General features: G+C 57.1%; 1 protein-coding gene across 1 annotated transcript in view; it reads left to right on the top strand.

The window, feature by feature from the left end:
* The first annotated feature begins 1,959 nt into the window (after window positions 1-1,959).
* The window catches only part of CDH4 (cadherin 4), a 532,131-nt gene continuing 511,785 nt past the window's right edge, over window positions 1,960-22,305 (top strand). The window contains exons 1-2 of the mRNA XM_045795334.2: window positions 1,960-2,125; window positions 4,588-4,699. Of these exons, the coding sequence (XP_045651290.2) occupies window positions 2,069-2,125; window positions 4,588-4,699 (169 nt within the window). The 5' untranslated portion in view covers window positions 1,960-2,068. The remainder of the gene's footprint in view (window positions 2,126-4,587; window positions 4,700-22,305) is intronic.

Below are 22,305 nucleotides of genomic sequence, written 5' to 3'. Positions count from 1 at the left end.
CCCTGCTTGGAAGGCACGGTGCCCTTCCATAGCATCAAGACTCTGAGGCACTCCGCAGACCGAGACAGGGAGATGTGTCATCCAGGGTTTGGGCCCCAGGACCCCCTCCCAACGTCACCATTTCTGCTGCTCAAGTTGCCGTGCCTGTTTGCACTCCAGTGGGTGACAGAGCGCGGTAGAGCACCTGCTAACTTCTGGAGCACATGCCCCAGGAACAGTTTGCATTATGCTCTGGCCTTCTGAAGACAGAGGCGGGTCCCTGCAATGGACATTTCAGGACCGCCTGTGTGAGCTCTGCAGGCAGTGATGAAGTACACTGAGTCGGGGGGAAGCAGCGGGGGTCTTTCAGAGATGTGAGCTCATGGCTGAGGAATGCAATTTCCCCCAGTGTGGATTTCGGGTGGACTTGTCCACGGAACCTCACTGGCAGCGCAGAGCCTCTGCACGTGTGAACATGATGAGGCCGGCGCATTGGGCCATGTAAAGCTGTCACCCTGTAACTCCCCTACCAGGTCAGGAATGTTCTGAGATGCAGGGCAGGGTGTGGCAGGCTGGGACAGATGTGCTGTTCTGTTTATTAGTCCCACACGCTTGCTTAGGGGACCAGATACTGCATGAAAGCTCAGGGGTTTGCACGTAGGTCTCGCCCCACTCCTCCTGGCTTAATCGATAACCTGAAGTCTAAAGCAGCGGGGGAGCTAACCAGCAGCCCACACTGCCCAGGTGGGAGGGTCCTGGGGAAGAGGGAAAGGCCCCTTTGCAGCTCCTCTGCTCTCCTGCCCAAGTTGATTCTGACCTTGGAGCTCAACACTTGCCCTCAATCCTCTCCCCCCTCCTTGGCAGTGCATTTCTTAAACCAGAGCTAACTATTCTGGACGCAGAACTCCTCCAAACCAAGACAAAGACATTTCAAATATCTGAGCACACAGAATCACTTTTCCTAAATCTCCAAGCTGAAAGGAAACGTGCAAAAAACATCTACTCACTTTCCAAGCTGTACATATCTTTCAATTGATGATCCCTTAAAGAAGTGTGCCCCCAGTTCAGAAATCACCCAAGCAGAGCCAATGGAGTCGGCCTGGCCAGCCAGCGCTGACACTCCTGACAGCTCTTCTGTCGGAAAATTTCTTCCTTTTCTTTCCCGGGGCCTCCAATTTCTTTCTTGGCTTCTCAGGCCTAACAGTGCGTTTTGACGCACAAACAGGAATTAGTCCCGTCCCCAGTCCTTAGGGACACACCGCAGCAGGGGCTCCGACTTTGAGCTCTGCACTGCGCTGGAGGGTCTCAGCCTGCAGCCGGTCTACCGCCTCTCTCCGCTCTGAGCTTTTCGGATGGGCTGGTCTCTCAGGGCTGACTCCCGACCGCCCAACGTGGGCGCAAGGCCTCTGGCGAGGTGGGCCTGGGCTGGGGAAGTCAGTGTGAAGACCCCCTAAACGTAGAGAACACAAGGGGAGCGCCCTCCCACCGTGGGCCGGGCAGGAAGTTGGCCTAAGCAGCAGGGGCTCCCCATCCAGAGGGGGCGCCCAGGGTATGTGGCGGGGCTCCCGAGAGCCTTCATCAGTCTTCAGGTCCCCGCCCTTTCCCAACAGTACGAAGAGAGGGTCGGGGCCCCTTGGCCCACCCGGCCTCCGGCGCCCGGCCGCGCTGGGCGGGGGCGCAAGGAGGAGGCGCCAGGCGCAGCGCGCGGGGCGCGGGCGCGGCGCGGGGGGCGCGGCGCCTTTAAGGCCCGCGTCAGGCCGAGCGAGCGCAGGGGCCGGGCTCGGGGCGGGGCCTCGGCGGGGCGGCCGCGCGGCTTCACCTGCAGTTCGGAGCGCGCGGAACAGAGGCGCGGGCGGCTGCGAGGCCGGCGGACGCACCGGCCCGAGGGAGCGCGCCGCCGGCCGACTTGGCCTGGCTCCCGGAGCCGGGCAGCTACAGCGGCGGCGCGGCCGGGCTGGAGGCGCGGGGCCGGATCGAGCGGCGGCAGCGGCGGCGGCGGCCATCGGAGCTGCGCGATCCGGGCGGCGGCCGGGAGCGGGCTCCGGGCGCCGGGCTCCGGGCGGGCGCCGGGGCGCGGCGCGGCGGGAAGATGACCGCGGGCTCCGGCGTGCTCCTCGTGCTGCTCTCGCTCTCCGGCACGCTCCGGGTAAGTTGCCGCCTGGCGTCCCGGCCGTTCGGAAGCCGCGGGCACCGCGGGGCCGCCCCCGTAGCCGCCGGGGCGCGCACTCGCCCGGAGGGGCTCTCCCGGGCGCCTCCGCCGCGAGCACCGCTGCATCCAGAGGCTCCCGCGCTCCGCGAAGCCGCCCGCGGTCGGCAGGAACGGGGAGCCGCCGGGGCAGCGGCGAGCCGTGGTGCGAAGCGGGGTGGGATGTGGGTGGGTGGAGGGCCCAGAGAGCTCTGCCTGAAGCGGGACCCGCCAAGCATCCCTCGGCCGCCCCAGGTCCGCGGCCGCTGCTCGGAGCTCGGCTCTCCCGCGCCTGGGCAGGCTGCCCGCTGGCGGAGCCGGCGCGCCCTCCATCGCCCGGGAGCCGCGAGCCTCCGGAGTTGGCGAGCCCAGCCCGGGCCGGGACTGCGGGCGGGAGAGCTGGCGACAGCAGGCAGGGAACCAGGGGTGCTGGGGACAACCTCTCTGGCCGCCCTGCCCGGGGCCCGGGTCTCGCGGCGCGGCGCCGCCTCCGCGCTCGTCTTCCGGGTGCTGACAGGGACCTTGGCTGAGGGTGGGCAGCGGATGTGGACCGCGGGGCACCCTCGCCGCCGAGCCCCCGAGGCGCGGCTGGAGCCCGTGTCCGGCGGGGCTCTCGCCGCTGGGAGCGAAGCCGGGGAGCCAGGCGCCAGGCGGGCGCAGGGTGAGGGAGCCCGGGAGCGCGGTCCGGGCGCCCGCCTCCTTTCCGCGGAGCCCGGGAGCCCGGCCCCCAGACCGGCTGTGCTCGGCGGGTGCAGGCCCCGGGGGCGGCATGCGGGGCTGCGCGGGTGGCGCCCCTGGGGAGGCGGCGGGGCCGCGGGAGTTGCAGGAACCCCCTCTCGTGGCCGATCGGCCTCGCTGCTCCTCCGGGCAGCGCAGTTGTAACCTCCGAGATAAACAAGTGCGGCGCCCCCAGGCCGCTCCGAGGCTGCGGGGCGCTCCGGCTGCGCTCGCCACTCGCCCGGGCGGGGCGAAACTTTCCTGGGCGAGTTCGCCTCCGGGGCTCCGGTCCTCTGTGGAGCTCCGTTCCCGAGAAGTGGAGTCGCGGTTTGGAGCTTTCCCAAGGAATGAACTCGCGCCCCTCGCCCTCCCCATGGCGCTGTTGGGGGAGGGCGCCCGCGCCCGGGCGGGCGTCAGAGTGTGGGAGCCGAGGCCGGGCGGGCGGCGGCCCCGCGAAGGCACGACCGCGGGCTGCGCCCCTGCTGCTGGTGTGCGCTGCCCGGGGAACCGGCCGCTGAGCTCCGTCGTCTCAGCCCCCGCGTCCCTGCTGCGCGCGCAATCTCTTCGACGGTTCCCCACCCCTCGAGGATGACCTGGAGCTGCCACTCCCCTCAGCCGGGCTGGGGCCCCTTGCCAGCCCGGGACCCCTTGCCAGCCCCCAGCCCCTTCTGTTGGGCAGGGTCCCGGGCGCTCCCAGCACAGGCGGACACCCACCCTTTCATTCAGTTAGAGGAGCTGTCTCGCCTGGTTGGGCTAGAGATGGGGGCTCCAAGGGCGGACCGGTGTTCAGCCCACTGGAGGTGGAGGGTGGAGCCCGGTCTTTGGGAAGCCTCCTCCCTGCCAGGCGCTGAGCCGCCTCTAGGAGGACCTCCTTTTTTGCTCTGCCCCCTCGTCCCCCCCTGGTGACCCGGGGAGAAGACATAAGCCTGCAGGCCCTCTGCACCCAGAGCTCAGCTCCAGGGCCACGAGGGTGCCCTGGCCATCAGGGCTGCCGTTGGCGGCACCTTCCTCTCTGTGGCTTCCTGGGCTGCCTTCAGATGCCTCTCTGATGTTGCCCTCTGTGGGGCCAGAGAGACTGCAGCCGGCCCACCTCCCCACCCAGCACCCCTGACCCCAGGCCAATCCAGCAGGGCCCCCTCATCGGTGCTGGACTTCCGCCTGCCCCGTGTGGGAAGCAGAGGAGCCTTCCCCTGAGGCCCGGGGTCAGAAGGTCAGGTGCACCCTCCTGCTGCGTCTCCGCCCGCTTCATGGCACTTCATCCCACCATCACAGGAGAGTGAGCACAGGACACAGGAGGAGAAGGTGTTTTCAGAGCCAGAGGCCACATTCACACCACTCTGATCGCCTCACATCGGGACAGCTGTCTCGTGTCATCGGTGGTTACGGACACTCCCTCGCTGTGCCCGGTTCATCACTGACACCTGACCGCGGGTGCGGCGTGTGGAGGGGAGCATGCGGTGCGTGCAGACTGTGGCTCTGCCCCGGCTGCGGGCGGCCACAGGGTCTGGGGGGCTGCTGAACCAGGTGAGTCCCTGAGAAAACAGAAGCAGAAGAGCGTTGGGTCAGGGTGGAGGCTGTGGCTTCTTCGTTTCTGTCATAGCCAGAGGCGAGACCCAGCCAGCAGCAGCCCCTTGTAAACATGGGCTTTGCATTAAATTTCTGTCAACTTCACATTTGTTCCAACCTCTTCTTTTTTCTGTGCTCAGGCCCACAATGGAGATCTTACAGCCAGGGAGACCTGCAAGGCTGGATTCTCTGAAGAAGACTACACGGCATTAATCTCGGAAAATATTCTGGAAGGAGAGAGGCTACTCAAAGGTAGGGGGCATGGGGGTGGGAAGAACTTGCACGTCGTGCTCTGGACGGGGGAGACATTTCCAGGAACAGGCAAGGCCAGGCTGTCTTTGAGGCAGGCTCTTTGCAAAATGTTGTCCGTGAGGTCAGTGAGAGGGGGATTCTGGGGACCTCGAAGGCATTTTGCATCACAGGTGAATGATTCAGAATGCCTGTCATTTTTGAGTGAGGTGAATCATTTCCTGGGCAACAAATTGGAATTCGGATGTAACATCACCCAAATAATTGCAGGGAGAGACTTTCTTGCTAAGTATTTTTATGTATGAAATTCTGGATTCTTAAATTATCCCTGCTTTGAAATGCATGATAAAGCAGACGATGTTGTTGGAGATGCGGTAAATAAGCCCACAGACGTTCTGTTCACAAATGTGGCATTCATTTTCATTACTGCCCCACTGACAACACGAAAACACACATGCAGGAGGGAACTACCAATTAGCTTTATCGTAATTGTAGGATTATATCCACACTTGTGATGGGAACGTCAGAGGCAGCTTCAGAAGTCAAGTGACAGTGGATCATTCTGCGTGTTGATCTGTTTCCCTTTCGAGACAAACTAATTAAACTTTCCATTTGCATGGGAGGGGAAATAAATCAGTTCTTCCTTCTGAGGGTTCCAAATCCTACCACGAACACCGTGGCTGTGCGCCTTCCCAGAAGTAGCAGCTTTTAGCTGATTTCAGAGGGATGGAGGGAGCAGACTTTGGATAAAGCCTCAGAGCTAAATTTCGGTGCTCATGACCAAAGAATCCTCATACTGCTGACTTTCTCTCCGGTTTTGTGTTTTAGGGAATCTAGGATTTTCCCTTAAGAGCTGACAGCAGCTTCTTTGGGTGGGGAGGGGGTGGGAACACACACATATCGGGAGGTGATATTTCAGATCTTCTTCCTTGGAGACGGAGCTGGTTGACTTTCCTTGTTTGTGCTTGGTTGTATGAATCGGGATTTTTACTTGCTACCAAGTCCAACTTTTCTTATTTGTTGTCAACTGCATTGACTGCTAAGGGTATGATACTATTGAATCTTTCATTGATTACCAAAAAAAAAAAAAAAAGAAAGAAAGAAATTGCCAGCAACTGAGCAGAAGCAGAATGGGTGTGTTGCACGAGGAGGCGTGTATTGGGAAGAGTTTTTAGGTGACGCTCTGTGAATTGCACGGTGCATGTCATTTTAGAGTTACAGAGGGTGGGCCATCTTTCAGGATGTATTAGCCTACTGAGCTTCCCTGTGTGCGCTCAGGGAAGGCCCGGAAGATTCTTCCACACTCAGTGTGCTGTACTGTGGCTCAGGCAGGGGACACGCTGCAGTACCCCTGTTTGCTTGTCTGGAAGCTGGCATCCTGGGCCTCTCTGGGTATGAAGCTACACTTGATGAGATCTTAGACTATCACTTTTACTCTGGAATATAAGAAAAAGTGCCTCTCTTTTGGTAAGGCCACGTGCCACCTACTGTGGAAGAGAATGGCAGATTCTCATACCTTTTATGTTGAAATATGGGGTTTCTAACAGATATCTGGTCTCCTTCCTGGCTGCTTTGTGGGTCCAGGCTGAACTGGCCACTCGGCTCAGTGTTGTGGGGAAGTCTTGATTGCTGGCTGAACGTTGGCCTGCCCCCTGAGCCCAGACGGTTTTCACCCAGCGTGGGATGGAGAAGGTGAACTTGGACCAGCCTACAGGCTTTGGGGATGCATGACCTATTTTCGGGGCACTTACGTCTCCCAGAGATGAGGCCCAGCCCCACCCAGGTTGAGGGGAGAATTGCAGGTGTCTCATGGGCGTTGGGACACTTCCCGTCCGTGGGGCAGGCTAGAGCCCTATTGCTTCTCCTGCACCTGTGTGCTCCCCCTTCCCCCCGCTGTTCTCAGGGACAAAGATTTTTCATATCTTAGAAGTAATTTTACACATATGGAGGCAAAAGCTGACGCAGACACACACTCAAATCAGGGCAGATAAAAATTTCTCTTTTTGTGTATGCACTCTGCAAACCACAAGACCACAGTGAAGACGTGTGCATCCAAAATAAAACAAAACCACGCTATTTCTGTTATTCTGGTAGGAATCCCGTTAAATAGATAATGACTACTTATAATTGAGTTATTCCAACAGAGAGAGCTTAACCTTAATTTGACAATTGAAGCCTCACAGAGTCACCGTTTTATTGTAAGTACCCCGAAAGCCGTTAACGGCTGCTTGGTGGCCCCTTCCCTTTGCCTGCGTCAGCTTACCAGCAGCCCCAAACACCCAGACTCCAGAAGGAGCGATTTGTTACACAGTAATTAACTTATTTATGATAAATGGATGGAAGAAATGTCGTGGCATTTTGTTTTATGTCTAAATGAAAAGCATTTGCATTCTAAAAATTTCATGCTAATTAGGCTTAAAATAGTTTTCCCCAATAGGGTAGCAAATACTATGGTATTGTGAACCTTGTGAGCGCGGAGCCTCTGTGTACAGCCAGGCAGGGCGTCTGTGGGGCTGATTCGTAGCGTTCCCAGATCCCCTACGAGTTGTGTTTCTGTGCGTGCTTTTTCTGGCCAGCTTGTGAACGTAGCCACACACTGTTAGCTCTAGTGTTGTTGTCAGGCTCATTCACTACGGCCACGATCACTGGTGCGTGGTAATATCTAAAGTAGGGTGGTGAAGCCGTTTTCCTTAGGCCGAAATGGAACGTTCTGTGAGCCATAGTTTCGTGTGGGGCAGTTGCTGAGCTGCTGTCTTTTTCTCGGCTTTGTTAGTAATTAACGGTCAGCCCAGCAGCTGATGCAGTGACCTGCATTGCTCTCTTGTGGTGGGCAGAGTTCTGGAAAACCCAGACCTGCTTCGCGGCAAAACCCCCCAAGGATGAGAGGGTGATAGGCTGTATGGCAGGCACCCTGGACGCATGGGTCCTAGCTCCCCTGGGTCCTGGACAGGAGGCGGCATGTGAGTAGAAATGTCTGCTGGGGGCGGGAGGGAGTGGGGTCTGGACGTTAACCTGAGGAGGTGACTCAAATAATACAGAGAAGAGAGGAGCGCTGTTTCTGAGGACTTCCTCAGAAAAGCCTTTGTGGGTCACCTTAGGGCCGTTGTTTGCTCCCCCAAACACACTCAGCTTCCTCCTCGGAGAACTTCTGTTCTCTGGGTGGGCATCTCTTTTATTAAAACGATAAGGTTCACGAGGGCAGCAGCTCTGTCACTCTGCTGGACTATTTTAGATCATGGCAGAATGTGTTTCAGCTAACAGGATAAACCCCATTACCAGAATCTTAAATGAAGGGGGGTTCATTTTTCTCACATGACAATGAAGAGAGAGACGGTTGGGGGCTGGGACAGCTTGCGAGCACCATTGTCACTTGCCTGATCTTTATTCTACCATCTTTAGATTGTCAGCTCAGTTTGTTGCCTCATCATTGTAAACTAGCTGCTGTGGCTCCGGCCATTGCATTTGAGTTTGGAGCAGGATAAAGGAGGGAGTAGTGGCACCATTTGCATCCCTTCCCTGTATCAGGAAAGCAAGCACTTTCTCAAGATGCTTACAGTTCTCCTTGGCTAGAACTAGGTCACATGCCGCTCCCAGCAGAAAGGGGCGGGGAGGCTGGGAAGCAGAGAATTGCGTTGTCGTATTTGGGTTAGAGCTATTATGATCCACCACCTGGTAGATCCATCTCCTTGGAGCAAGTAAGATTCTGTTTTAGGAAGGAAGGAGGGAGGAATGGATACCGAGGAGACAAGCATGGGTGTCTGCCCTTTAAAGCTTCCGCTTCCAGCGCCCTCCCTGAATGCATTGTGGAATGAATGACTCATTTGCGTACCGAGGCCCAGAGAGGGAGGGATGGTGGAAGAGAGTCCATGTGCAGGTGTCCAGAGTCCGCGTATGAGAATTGGGCACACGTAATCGGCAGGGCCAGAAGCACTGTTATCTTATCTTGACAGGTATACTGAACATAGCCTCTTTGCCCATGCGGTTTGGCTTGACCCACCCCTGTGCAGACAGGTCACTCTTGCCAGGGCAGAAGGCGTCACCAGATGTGGGGCAAGAGGCTGGGCCAGTCCTGCTGCCGACCCACACCCCACATCGTGCCTAATTCGTGGTGTGGTGGCCATGCAGCGACAGTCTCAAATAAAGTCATGAACGAGCCCGAGAACGCTGACCCTGGGACGCGCCTGGGCCTCCTCGGTTCCCTCACTGGGGAGTGGGAGCTGCTGGGGATGCTCAGATGGTGGTGCTGGTGAGAAACCAACCTCGTGCTTCGAAGTAGTAGACACTGCAGGCTGCCTGTCCCGTGTCCCTTCTCACCCTCTTCCTCACTGACGCCTCTTCTGTACAGACCCGTTTGGCATACATGGGTGCTGTTGAAGATGCTCACACGTCAGGTAGACTCTTATGCCAAGGTGGCAATATGGCCCCATTCTGGTTAGTAGGACCTAATTAGGTTATTCTGTTAGACGAGGCTTCCAGGAAAGGTGTCTTTTCTTCCTTTCTTTCCTCCTGGTAGAGAGGAACCTCTTCAGCTGGCCATGCCTTCTGCCTTTTGCCCTTACTTCTTCCTGCCTGGAAGACAGACGTGATGTCTGAGGCAGAGCAGCCATCTTGTGACTGTGAGGATGGTGGAGCAGGAACTGGATCCTAGGTGGCATGCTTGAACCACATCCAGATAACCTCTGGGCTCACTGTCCCCCTAAGAGGTGAGAAAAACAAAGCTAAAATACCACAGTTGAGTTTTTTGTCCTTTGTAGCCCAGGCAGTCCCGGATTAGGGAAGCCAGCACTGTGCACAGCAGCAAGTACCTGTCCTTCCCTCTGGACGTTTGGAACACATTTCATCCTCTGACTTGAGCCCAGGTTTGGGGGGTGGGGAGGCCCTTCTACCCATCCTTTGTTCCTTGGGCCTTGGCCTTATTCTTGCTTTATTGGCCTCTGCTCCTTGTGGACTAGAATCCACATCCAGCACCCTGGATCGCAGAGAGCACACAGTGGGCACTCAGTAAGTATTTGCCGAGCAGATGAATTGAACAGTCAACGACATTAGCGTCTGGGCCAGGATGTGGATGAATCATTAAACGTATGAAGCCAGGCTGCCTGTCTGTGCCACCCATCAGGGAATGTGCAGTCTCCGCTGGATCTCGTAGCTGTCGTCCTCCGGGAAGCCAGGAAAACAGGTGTTGGGACTTTGTGCGCAGTGTTGACTAGCTCCGGGGAACCTCAGTCTGCACGAGAGGTGGAGGTGAGGGGCGGCTGCGCAGGACTGCGTCCTGACCTGTGGGCTCCACTAGCCTCACACCAGCACGTTCCTTGCTCTGAAAGCTGGAGGAATGCTCCTCTTGGAGCACCGAGACCTCCACGGCCTCTTTTGGCAGCTGCCTCAGGGGTCCCCGAGAAGGAGCATCCAGAACCCACCACGTAGACCTCTCTGGAGACGGTGATGCCCCACTGGCTGTCTTTGGGGCCAGCCTTGCCTTTTCAGTGTCACTTTGAGTTCTCAGCAGCCTTTCCCCCGCTAACTTTGCCTGGTGGCAGAGGTAGGAGGATGAGAGAGGGAAGTTTACATCCACAGACAGTGGCTTCAGTCAGAGGCAGGGTCAGCCTGGGAAGGCACAGCTGCCAGTGTCGTCCCCGAGCCAGAGCTCAGGCCCGGAGGGTCCCGGCGGCCAGGAGGCAAACCGCCATGGCCTTGCACTCTGCAGCCGCGTGGCCCGTGTGGCCCGAGGGGTGCTGGTGGCAGCTGCACACTAGGTCCCTAAGGCATGCCTCAGGAGCCCCCCAGCCCTGTATCTTCCAGCTTCTGGCCTGTGTGTGCATAATCACTGTCTCCAGCTAAAAACCCTCGCTGGAGAAAGCTCACGCCGCAGTTAGACATGAGGACAACAGACTCCTCCCTGCCCCGGCTGGAAGATGAAGACGTCTGCATTTCAGAACCACACGTTTTCATGGCATCTCAAGATGCGGGAATGCGAGGCCTTGTGATTGTCCTTTAGGAGCCCTCGGTTCTGGCCACACGGCATGCCAGCCCTCCGCAGACACCCCCCGTGGGATCCTCTCGAAAGCTTTGCCAGGGTAAAACTGGTCCTGGTTTAGGGGTCAGAGGCCGATTGATCGGTGAGGGAAGTTGAGAGAGTGGTCAGAGTGCGTGGATTTGCTCTGCTCTCCCTGTGTGTCCAGCCCCGTGCTCGGAGCTCATTTATATCTCCCGCGTACCGTGAGCAGAGATGGTTTCCGAGCGCTGAGATCACATGTACACACTGCCCCAGATGTTCAGGGCACCATCATAAAATTAGCAGTTATCAAGCATTCGGATGTGCTAATTGTTTCTCGTCTTGGACGTTTGCAACACACAGAGGCCCAGTGGGTCAAGAGGTGCTCGATGGCCATCAGTGATGCGTGAGGGCTCGTCTGAAGTGGGTCCAAACTCTGTGGACACCTTGGGTTTGCGGAACTGGCCCTGAGATCACAAGAGCCGGGATTCTGTAATGCCAACAGGAGTTTTCAATTCTGGGCATGAAGCACACAGCCCAGAGCGGGTGCTCTCTCGGCTCTCAGGATCTGCCAGTGCTGGGAGAAGCCGAGAGTGTCCCTGGTGAGGACGCCTGTGGTCTGGAAGCTGGGACATGGATGATACGAGCACTGGGGACAGAAAGGAGGCCTCCAGTCGTGGACCACAAGAGGAGCCAGTGACTGCCTGGAGGACGCTCCTGGAGCCCTCTCGCAGTGGGACATGCGTGAGCCATGTGTGTGCCCTCCATCTGCCCCGGGTCTGGGAGCCTCCTGTGGTAGGTTTCCAGGCCTGCCCCCTCGCTCCCTGCCCCACTCCCTCCCTCTCTGCATCTTTGAAGCATACTGAAGTAGATGCCAGAACTAATCGCGAACACGGGAATGAGCAGGCATTCGTCTTTCCAAAGAATGTGCTGATTATTCTGACTTTATGAAGAGCAAGTTTGGCTTTGAGTGAATTTCGCCACGAAAAAATACTGTACTGTGAGTTCCTGTGCATCGAAGGTGGTGAAGCTCCCTGCCCCCCACCCCCCGTGTGTTCTTGCGAACCCCCTCCTGGCACGTGCTCCTTGCTTTCAGTCCTCGGAGGGGGCTGTGGCATGTTGCAGGCTGGTCTGGTAAAATCCTTTGCTTTGGTCAGAAGGCTCAGAATTTGGGTGACTTTTTGCCCTGGCTCTCGGCTGCCCTCTCCTGGTGTTTCAGGCTGGCTCCCTGACTCTCCTGCTTCAACAAAAGAGAACACAACAAAGCAAACCTACTTTATTATCTTTGGCCAGTGTGTTCTTTCTTCCAAAGCCCATTTCCCTCTCGACCTCCATCACAGCAAGCTGGTGTGTGTCAAGGACTCCCAGGCACTAATACACCTGCCCCCTGGACGCCTTCAAGATGCCTGCGGACTCGGGGCATTTGCAGGTCATACCCCAGCCCCGTGAGTTCTGGGCGGAGCTCTCCGTGACTGCACATCCCCTGCTCGCCTTTCCAGGGAGTTGTTGACTTGGGTCAGGGGTCATGTTAGTTTCCTAGGCTAGTCCAGCGGCCCATGTAGTTAGTGGCTTGAAAGACACAAAAGTATCTTCTTGCTGATCTGGACACCAGAAATCCAGCATGGGCGGGTCCTCCAGGCTGCCGTCAAGCCGTGGGCAGGGCTGATTCCTCCTGGGGGCCCCAGGGCAGAGTCCGTGTCCTTGCCTGCTCTGCTTCACAGGGCACCATGCTTTCCTTGGCTCTCGGCCAGCGCTCCATTCCCACGGCCACACCAGTGCTTCCGCCTGTGCCCCCTACCTCGTGCTCGCATCGCCACCTCTGACCCTGCTGCCTCCCCCTTCCACTTACGAGGACCCTCGTGATGGCACGGGGCTCACTGCGATGACCCGGCCGTCCTTAATCTCTTGGTCCTTGCCTTGGTCACTTGCGCAGAGGCCTGTGTGCATGGCAGGGGCCACTCGCAGGCATCCTGGGACCTCCCTCAAGCCTGTGTTTCCGGCCCCCATGCCCTGAGGTCGTGCTGTGGCTCGTGCACCTTGCTGTGTTCTTCATTCAGTTCCTGGGGGTCCTCAGCAGTTCACATGGACACCCCCCTTCACTGTGGGGGAAACGGGCTCAGAGTGATTGAGGAACCGGGCGCGATTCGGGGTCAGGAAATGCCAGTGCTCAGATGCCCCGTGCCGCTCATCCAGTCCCGCCTCATTCCCGGAGCCCCCACCCCCCCATGTCCTGGGTCTGCAGTGGGGACTCTGGCCGGCAGCTTCTCTGTGACTCCTGAGATGCGATTTGCCCCTTGAGAGCCTGCAGGGTGAACGAAGGCTGTAGAGCCCACAACAGCTCGCCATCTGGCGGCTTCGAACGCTGCCTTGTTTGGCTTCACTGTTTTCTTGCTGACAGTGTGCGGGGATTTAGGAAGGATTAAGGTAAGCCTTCAGAGGCAGATAAATATCCGTGGGCACAAGAGTGCCTCCCCCTGCCTCGTTTACGGGAGGATGGTCCTCGGGGAGGATGGGAGCATCCCTGCCCAGGGCTGTGGCACCGGGAGAAGCCACAGGTGCGGAGGGAGTCCTTCTTGGCCTGGAACGGGTGCATTTTCCGTTTGGCATCCGGTTTCATTAAGTTCCAGGCCCCCGGGGGGGGGGTGCAGACCCATGTCTGTCTGGGAAGGATCCCTTTCGCTGTCTTTGAACAGGAGGGAGGAGGGCGACTCACCTCTGGGTCTTCCCTTTGGAGTGTGTGCCCACGTCTGTCCACCCGACTTGGAAAATGTTGGATTTTTGTCTTGTGTTGGTTTTGCTGCCAAATCTAAGTGTGAGCACTGTTGACATTGATCTGCCTCGAAACCTGAGGGAGAGCCCTCAGGGGACGTGTTTGCTCAGCCTGCGGTCCCAGGCACCTGCTGCCTGCAAGGCTGAGGGAGAAGTGCGGCGTCACCGGCGTTCTTGGGACGAGGTCCCGGCTGGGCGGCCCTCCTTTCTGCGGGCGTCAGTGTCCTTATCGGGAGAGCAGAGGCATAGCACGTCCAAGTGGGGGTGGGGAGCTGCCTGCCTGCGGGACACTTGTGAGACCGGGCAGGCCCCTGGGTCCCTCCCCAGACCTACCGTAGGGGTCGAATGGTGGGCCTCAAAAGATCCACCTACCTGGAGCCTGTGACCGGAGATTTGTTGGGAGAAGGGGTCTTGCAGGCATAACTAAGTAAGGCTATTGAGATGAGATTATCCTGGATGATCCAGGTGGACCTTAAATCCAAGGACAGGTGTCCTGAGAAGGGACAGAAGAGACACAGACACAGGGGAGAAGCCACGGGAAGGGAGGCAGAGGGAGGGAGGCAGCCACTACCTCAGGGCGGCTGGAGACACCAGAAGCTGGAGGAGGCAGGAAGGACCCTGCCTGGAGCCTCCCGGGGGCAGCACAGCCCTGCCCCCAGCTTGACTTGAGGCTCCGGCTTCTAGAGCATCAAGAGAATAAGTTCTTATTATTTTCAGCCACCGAGTTTGCAGTCGTTGTGGCAGGTGCCCCGGGACACCCAGACACCCAGTGCATCAGAAATCCTGGGGCTGTGCCCTGGGATGCTGCCTGATTGATCGGCCTCCCCGGGGCTGGTGCTCCTTCAAGCCTGAGGACCTCAGGTCCAGCGGGATTTTAGCCTCAGAATCGCAGGGTCAGCGTCCCTCGTGAGAAACCGCGTTATTCCTGAGGGTGTGTGCCGGGTGGTAGCCGGCATCTGAGCACGCAGCTCAGGCGGGCGGCTGGCACGATGCTCTGAGTGTCCACGAGGCCCCTCACGGCAGAAATCCAGTCTTCTATCTTCGAAAGCGTGACACGGAACAGTGCCATCGGCACTAAAGCGTACGTGGAACGTTTGCTCTCCTCCCATTATCTTCCCTTGTCAATGCCGTCTTCACAAGCATTATAGCTCAGCTCATATCGCGTGGCTACACTGTAAATATTTGGTGAATCTAAAGGTCTGCGTTTGGGCTTGGCTCACAGAACCGCTGCCCCTAGAGGAGGACAGGCTCGCTCCCCCTGCTGCCCACACGTGGAGGCGCGGGAAGGCGCGGGGCGCTCCGGTACGGAAGCATTTATAGAACGTGCCTCTTCTCTCCCCAAAACTGCTTTGCCGTGCAAATGCAAAAAGGCATTATTTCTGGCTCCGCGTGTCAAGTTTCTTGTGTTTTGAGCGGCTGCGTTTTTGCTGCCTGGCTGCTCAGCTCCTCCGAAAGCAGAGGTTAGCAGCTGCTCCACTGTTCCCAGGGCCCATCCCTGTGGCCGTCACTCCTTTACCGCTGTGTTGGGGGCCGCCTCATGTATCCCTGGGGACCGGCGCTACCCTGTGGATGTGCAGTTGCGGGGAGCCCCGGGTACCCCGTGGGGAGTCAGCTGCTGCTGCGTCCCACAGCCCGACCGTCCTCACTCTTCTGGCGTCTGGATGGGCAACCCTGTCCCTGCCAGAGAAGGACTGTTGCAGTAGGACTCGGGATGTCTCGGGTCCCCAAGCACTGCTCCAGCTGGACCCTCGGGCTGCATTTTCCGTTCCCCACGAGTGCCTCTGGCAGCAGGGGCCGAGCGGGAAGGGCCCTCGCTGGAACTGCCAGGTAAGCTGTTTCTTTGCTCGGTCCTGAGGCTCAGGCTGGTTTGCACCCCGTGGGGATTTCAAGGAGAAAGACACCTTTTTCCTTTGTTTCTTTTTTTTCTTCAATGTGATACTGACAGAGGGGAGCCTTGGCTGGCTCGTCGGAGGGCACACCTGTGGGCGTTTGGTTAATGAACGCCGGGAATTAGGATGAGCCGCACGTGCAGCCACCTTTGGCGAGCACGGGAAGCCCCGTGCTGGTCCCGGCGGCCGGCCCTAATCCAGGAGTCGGTAGGACCCTCGCTGCCGTCTGTTGATTGAGGCTCTTCTGTGCTGGCCACTGCGCTGCGTGCCTCACCGGTGCCGCCCGGACGGACCTGCCCAACCACCCTGTGAGGTAGGCGCGTTGCTCACCCCCTTTACCCGGCAGGGGTGCTGATGCGTGACGCGTTGCGGCCCCTTGTTCACGCTCCTGCATGGTGCTGGAGGAGCCTGGGTTTACACGGCGGCCTGTCGCCTGAGGCCATGCCCCTGCCCTGTGCACCACAGCCTCGGATGTTCCCGGTGGACACGGGGCACCCTGAGGTCCAGGCCCGAGCAGCCTCCAGGGGTCCAGACCCAGGGCCCAGTCATAAAGCTGTGCGACAGCTGGTGCATGTCCTGCGTGACCTTCTGTGGCAGCCTGGTAGGAGGAGGTGAGGGCTCTGATTGCAGGGGTGGGTCTGGAGGGCCAGCAGACGATGCACATGAGGCGGTACCCAGCCTGTTGAACGATGAATGCCGGGTCCGTGGCCGCTGCTGCTCAGCTAAGTGGAGCCCGGGGCTGCAGCATCTCTGCTTTCCGGAGGCTTTGGGGAAGGGAGGCCCACATCCAGGCCCCAGCCGGGAGCAGACTCTCAGGGAAAACGCCGCATCCCTGATGTATGACCGGGACACCCGTGGCCGCGGGCACCTCTCTTTTCCACGTGGCCCCAGTTGTTGGTGGCTGAGCTCAGCCGCTCTTGAGAGTCTGTTCCCGAGATGCGGGAGCCGGCCCTGGATGCAGTCACTTTTCTGTTAGATGGCAGTCCATTCGATAGGTTTTATGGTTGTGTTTGGGAACTTTCCCCTTCTTGGCCTTTCCTTTCTTTTGTGTGACCAGAGACATTTTGGCAAAAGGCGTGTTTTTAAAATTGAATAAATAAATTATGGAATGGCTTTAAAGCGCCATAGGCTCATGGAGGGCACAGATGAATCTAAGTTATTCGCTAGGGGTATTTATTAATAGGGCTCTGGTATGCCTGGATTATGTCGTGGTGTATTTAATGCTGGGGCGGGGAAACACCAGGGGGGTCGGAAGCTGGCCAAGCAAGGTGTCCGTGCTGCAGGGCCTCCCCTCTGTAAAGCTGGGCGCTTGTTTCTTAAACTACCTCACTCTTCCCCACCTTTCCGCAGTACAAAGAAGGGATCATTCCGCTTGTCTCCTCTAGTCCTTAATATTTTAAAGATAAAAACAGATTACCAGGAAGGGCTGAAGGTGATGAGATTGTGATCAAAAGTCTGTAAAATTATAGAATCTGTGTCTTCTTGAGAACAGGGAGGCTCTGCGTTGCCTTTTTTTTTTCCCCCTTAAAGGAGCTGGACAGCTTAAGGATTGATCTGCAGAGAACTGTAAGATATAGTTCCGTGTGGGGAAAAAAAATACATGCTTGAAAGGTTAATGGCTGGTAAACGTCAATTTTCTACAATCCTGGCTAATAAAAATACCTTATAAGACATAAAATGTCATGCTGCCAAAATTACAGGGGCCTTTGAAATCCATTTGAAGTCTCGGATCCTTTGAAAATGACGGGGGGTGGGGGGTGCAGTGTGAGCTTCGAGTCTTTTCCTTCGTGGTTGAGTGATGGTGCCTTTGCAGGAAGGCTTGAACATCTCCAAAGAGGCGGAGTCTTCCTCCCGGGGATTTTTGGGTGAAACACTGAAGAAGTGCCCTGATTCCTAGGCCTAGACACTGCAGGTGGCTCTTGGCCTCAGTAGCTCTGTCCACCCCAATACACCTGCCCGGTGCGTGTGGGTCATTGAGGTGGCCCTGCTCCAGGGATTTGCATTCAAAACACTGTAAGCACGGTATTCCCTAAAAACCTCTGTTTTTTTTTAAACATGATGACAGCGACAGCCTTTCGTGGCAGCCCCTAAAATTAGAATGGGCTTGTCTCTGCTCTTTGGGTAGGAATTCCAGGGCACAGAGATTCTGGAACTTTCTAGTCTCCCGGGGATCACCTGGGGGCTGGAAAATAAGGGCCTCCTCGTCTTAGCCTCTCCACCTCCCCCGTCTTGCTTGCTTTCCTTGGATGCGAGTTGGGGTGTGCAGACCAGATGCCTGAGCACCTAGAGAAAACCAGCGGTGCGGCCTGGAAAGGAAGTGCTCGTGGTGTGTGACTGTCCCGGGGTCCTTCGGGTCCCGTATCTTCTGCTGGATTAAATCGAGCCCCTCGACAAGGGGGCCCCTTCTTCCTAAGCGAGGAAGGCAGCCCTCATGTCCAGCCTGGCCGAATCAGCATGATGGAGGGGCCTGCAGGCTGCCTTCCTGATTTCTTTGTGAACAGGATTACTTTCCCTTTCAGGCTGGCGCGGGGCCGCGGGCTCGGCTCCAGCATCTCCTGAGGCTGCAGCCAAGAGGCTCCCGTGTCTGCGGTTGGGATTCTGGAAGTCTCCCGTGCTCACTTGATGCTGCACGGATGCCCCTCACCTGGAGGCCTCTCACGGTGCGTGAGGCCAGGGGAACTTAAAATAGGAATTTGGTTTTCCAGCAGGGTGAGCCCAGAGAGGTCGTACCTACCCCCAGGGACGTTAGAGAAGGTGCCACTCACGGGATGGGTCTGTCCCAACGTAAGAGAATCTTTTGCCTTTTCCTGGTGGAAACATGAAAATAGAGAGTAGCTGGGGTCTCACACCAACACGGACAGGTTGGGACTCTTGGGACCCACCCAGTTGGGTTCACGTGTGCTGACTGGGGGCCGAGGGGCAGCAGCCCAAGAGCACAGGAACTTGGGAGCAGGGCGCCAGCTCATACACGGTTGTCTCCTTTCTCTTGGAATTCGGTCATGAGTGGTGTTTCCTCCCTTTACAAAAGAGGCAGCGAGAAGAGAGTTCTTTCTAAGCCAGGCCTCCGTCCTTGCGGGAGCCCTGGCGCGGTACTCGGACTGCTGGAGACATGCCCCATTGTTGGGCTCTAAAAGGAGGATTCTGGAAGGATATCATTCTGTGACGTGCCCATCAAAGTCTCCCAGGGGCTTCCCTAGGTTGCCGCTTCAAGGAGGCACTAATTAATCACTTCCTGCAACCGCAGGGGAGGAGGGGCCGCTCCGGAGACCAGGAGGCTGCAGTCCACCCTCTGTCTGTTCCTCCGAGCGGGCAGAAAATCACCTTGTTTCCTCGCTTTGAAAGGTGGTTATTCCATCAGGAAGCCATCCCCTCCCCGCGGTTATCTAGCAATTGCCTTATTGCATTTCTCCGTTATCGGTTTTGAAATAATATTATTTCCTTCTTGCTTAAATGCCATACGGTTTCAAACTTCTTCTTGTTGGAAGTGGGACCACGGAGGATGGCCTTGTTTATTGCCGGAGTTCCCGGTCACTCTCGAAGAGGCCAGATATGACGGGAAGGCCGCGCGCCACTCCGGACGCTCGTCTGTGTCTTGCTGCGAGAGTCCCGAGTTCCGAGTGTCAAGCAGGAACTGTGCAGGCAAATGCTTATCTCTTTATTTCTGAACATATTGTGCCGTTAATCTGCACTCTCCGTCTCCCAGTGCAACTGCTCTTCCTGAGACTGTAGCCTCTCTCCAGAAAGGTATTTGATTTTTGATGTAGGGAAAGGATTAATGCCTTTGGATTTTGATAAGGCTGGCCGTCTAGTGTGGCACAGACACGCTCATCCTGCCAGTATCGCTGACGGTTGGTTCGTTACGCGGGAGCACTGCAGAGCGGCGATACGGGGCGTGCAGAGATAATTGTAGTTTTGCTATTTAAAAAATAAGTCTAGTGCTTTACCATGTTAAAATGATAACCTGTTTAGGGAAACTCTCGGTGCCTGTCTTTTGGCACAGAAAAACCTCTTCTAGTGGCTTGATTTGGATCCTATTAATCTATTTTTATTTTCCTGAGCATAAATTAAAGCCTCATTTCTACTTGAACTCTTAAGCTAGAATGTGGGGCCAGAAGTACGTGTCTGCAGCGTCGAAATAAACGGATTTCCAGGACTCAACACCAATGATGAGCTTATGTCTTTACCTTTAAATGATCTCCGGTGCTGAGATTAGATGTACTTGGTTAAACTCGGCCTAAGTAGCTTGATCTGTGGGGATGTTCCTGATCCAGGTGCTGATCGGGTGACTTACCTGGGATTGGAGGAGAGAGGATTAGAGGCCGCGTTTGCGCCGTGCGTCAGTGTGGTCCCATATTCCTGCTGCCCCGTCTCCCCGGCAGGACAGTGACAGGGCTGGCGTTCACAGCCGCTCGCTCACACTACTGTTTCCGTTGTGGCCATGTCTGGTGTTTGGATGGGATGGACGTCCATGGAGGCCCAGGATGGTGGTTAAGGGATGCTGGATAATGGAGACAGGGCCTGTTATTCTCACAGTGGCTCTGAGAAGGCCACAGGTTCAAAGGCTGTTGGACAGAGAAAGGCATGGGGTCCCTAGATGCCGCACTTCATTAATCCACCGCGTTGTGTATTTTGCCGCTGGCGGTGATGCCTTGCTTCAGAAATGCGTGTGGATCTTTGGATCCCCAGATACCAGCGCAGCCGCATCACTCTTTGGCCCATTAGCCACGGTCCCAGAGGGTCTGAGGCCCCCCAGGCCACGGTCCCAAGGCCCTTTTCCCTTCTTCCTCACACCACGCCCACCCCCTCTGGGGGCCAGCATCGAGCCACCTGCTGAAGCAGCTGGAACTTGCCAGCCCTTCCTTCTCTGCTCTGCTTCTTTGTTTTGGCTGCCCCCCAGATGCCCTTTGATCCGTGGGAACCTTCCAGAGCCTCCTGTCTCTTCCATTTCTCCATGGAGCCCCCTTCTACTGCCTTCTCCCGTCCCTCTGCCTGAGCTAAGTGAGATTAATTACTTCCACTTCCATTGTCTCATAGCTTTATTAAAGTACGTGATGATGTGGTGTTTATTGTGTTCTCCTCCACGTCTGTCCAAACTGTGGTCATGCCGTGAGTGTGTGTGTGTGTGTGCGTGTGCGCACGCAAGAGGCGTTAGAGCTAGAGAGGTGCAGGAGGACGTGTGCTGGGGAGCTGGAGAGCAAGGCCAATTCCCCAGGTCACCTACGGAGCCTCCCTCGCAGGGAGGAATCTTTGCAGGAAAAGGAGATGAGCTTTCTCCCACCTCTTGGAGGGGCGGAGGCTGGAACTGATAAGCAAGAAAATGTGAAAGCGTGATAATTAGAGAAGGGTGGGCATAAAGTGGGAAAGCCCAAGCATCTCTCATTCTGCACCTCTGCGTTAGGGCTTGCTCAGCGTATTTATTAAGCCATTATCAAAGCAAAGCAAGACAAGTGGGTCTTCGTCTAATGAAATTGCCCCTCTGTGGGCTGTGTTAGCTTCAGGTGTCCAGAGCGTAATTGGATAACAGTGGTGATTATTGCAGGAGTCTTTGGGCTGGACAGCCCCTCCCTTTGTCCGCACAGCACAGCTCAGGAGGCTCCTGGTGGGGGAGGGGCAGGGCTGACTTCCCCAGCTCCGGTTCCAACGGGTAACCGCAGGGTAGGTGCTGGCCAAGCCTGATAGAGTCTTCGCATTTCAGTCCCTGGTGCCTTTCTCCGACTGGGGGCCTGGGTTACAACCCTGCTGAAAAGCACGTGGGCTGCCGTTTGGTAAACTTCACCTGCCGGGTTATTTGGCTGGTTTGGGCATCGGCAAGGCAGGCAGTTCCTCATCCAGGGGTCAGGGTGCCAAGGAGGCCCACCCATTGATCTCTGCTTTATTTTTGTAGTTATCTGACTTTCTGTAGTTATCCGCCTGCCACCACCGCCGTGCCCTGTCTGCGGTATCACTTCTCTGCCGAGGATTCGGTAGTTCTGCAGAGTTATGTTGATGTCAGAGAATGGAGCTCTGGAGACGCCTGTGTGTCTGAATGTGCAGGAGTCAAGCCGCTCGGCTGATCATGTTTTATTGATTGATCTCCTCTCCCAGCCTCGCCGAGCCGGAGGCCTCCCCAGATGAGGTGGCGATGTTTTGGTGCTATGGGCGTTCTCATTCTAGATGTTGACCATGTTCCTCGTGCACCAAGGATGTGTTTGCTGTCACTGTCTGCAGTTACTCCGGGCGGTGGCTGCTGGGCTGGGGCGGCTTCCCGCCCAGTGCTCAGCCCTCAGGGAGACACCCGGAGCTTCCTCATGGCTCCCAGAGGACAAGCTCAGCATGCACGAGAGACAGGCGACGTGGAGGGGAGTGGGAGCGCCACGAAGCATGTTCTGTCTCCTGCAGAAGACGGAGTCCAGGCTTTGCTGGGTCTCTGATGATGGGCCTGTGGGGTCCCAGAGGCCTGCGAGGAGGGACGTTGCCCTGGGCTCTCACAGTCAGTGATCGATGCTGATTTGATGAACTTCACTTCCCAGGTGGGGGTTGGCTTCAGATCCCAGCGGCAGGGACCGTTCCTTACTGGTGGAGGTTCGAGATAGACGGTCACGGCCTCTGCCGCAGCAGAAACGGAGTGACGTACGAGAGCCGAGGGCAGAGGCCAGGGCAGGGATCTCTGTGCTGGCCCCCTGCCTCCCTCCGAGGGCCGCCCCACATTCCTTTACCTCTAGGGTGAGAAGCCACGTGGCCGTGACTGCCCTTCCCAAGAGCTGTCCCTCTAAAGTGGAGACAGCAGCCAGGAACACATCCAGGAACATTCTAGAAGGTGGACCGGGGCTGGCACAGGAGGACACGTCCTCCTGGCTGATGGCGGGCTCCTCACAGCATCTTGCTGCTTGTCGGCTCTTGCTCTCCAATGCAACCTTTGCTGAAATGCCAGAATGAGCTTCGGAGGCAGAGCTGGAGGGGGTCCCAGTGCCTTGCAGCCACCA

Source organism: Ursus americanus, chromosome 22, assembly GCF_024610735.1.
Source record: "Ursus americanus isolate L20-20 chromosome 22, mUrsAme1.1.p, whole genome shotgun sequence".
NCBI lineage: Eukaryota > Metazoa > Chordata > Mammalia > Carnivora > Ursidae > Ursus > Ursus americanus.
Note: the sequence above shows the minus strand (reverse complement) of the source record. Positions and strands in the feature narration are given on the sequence as shown.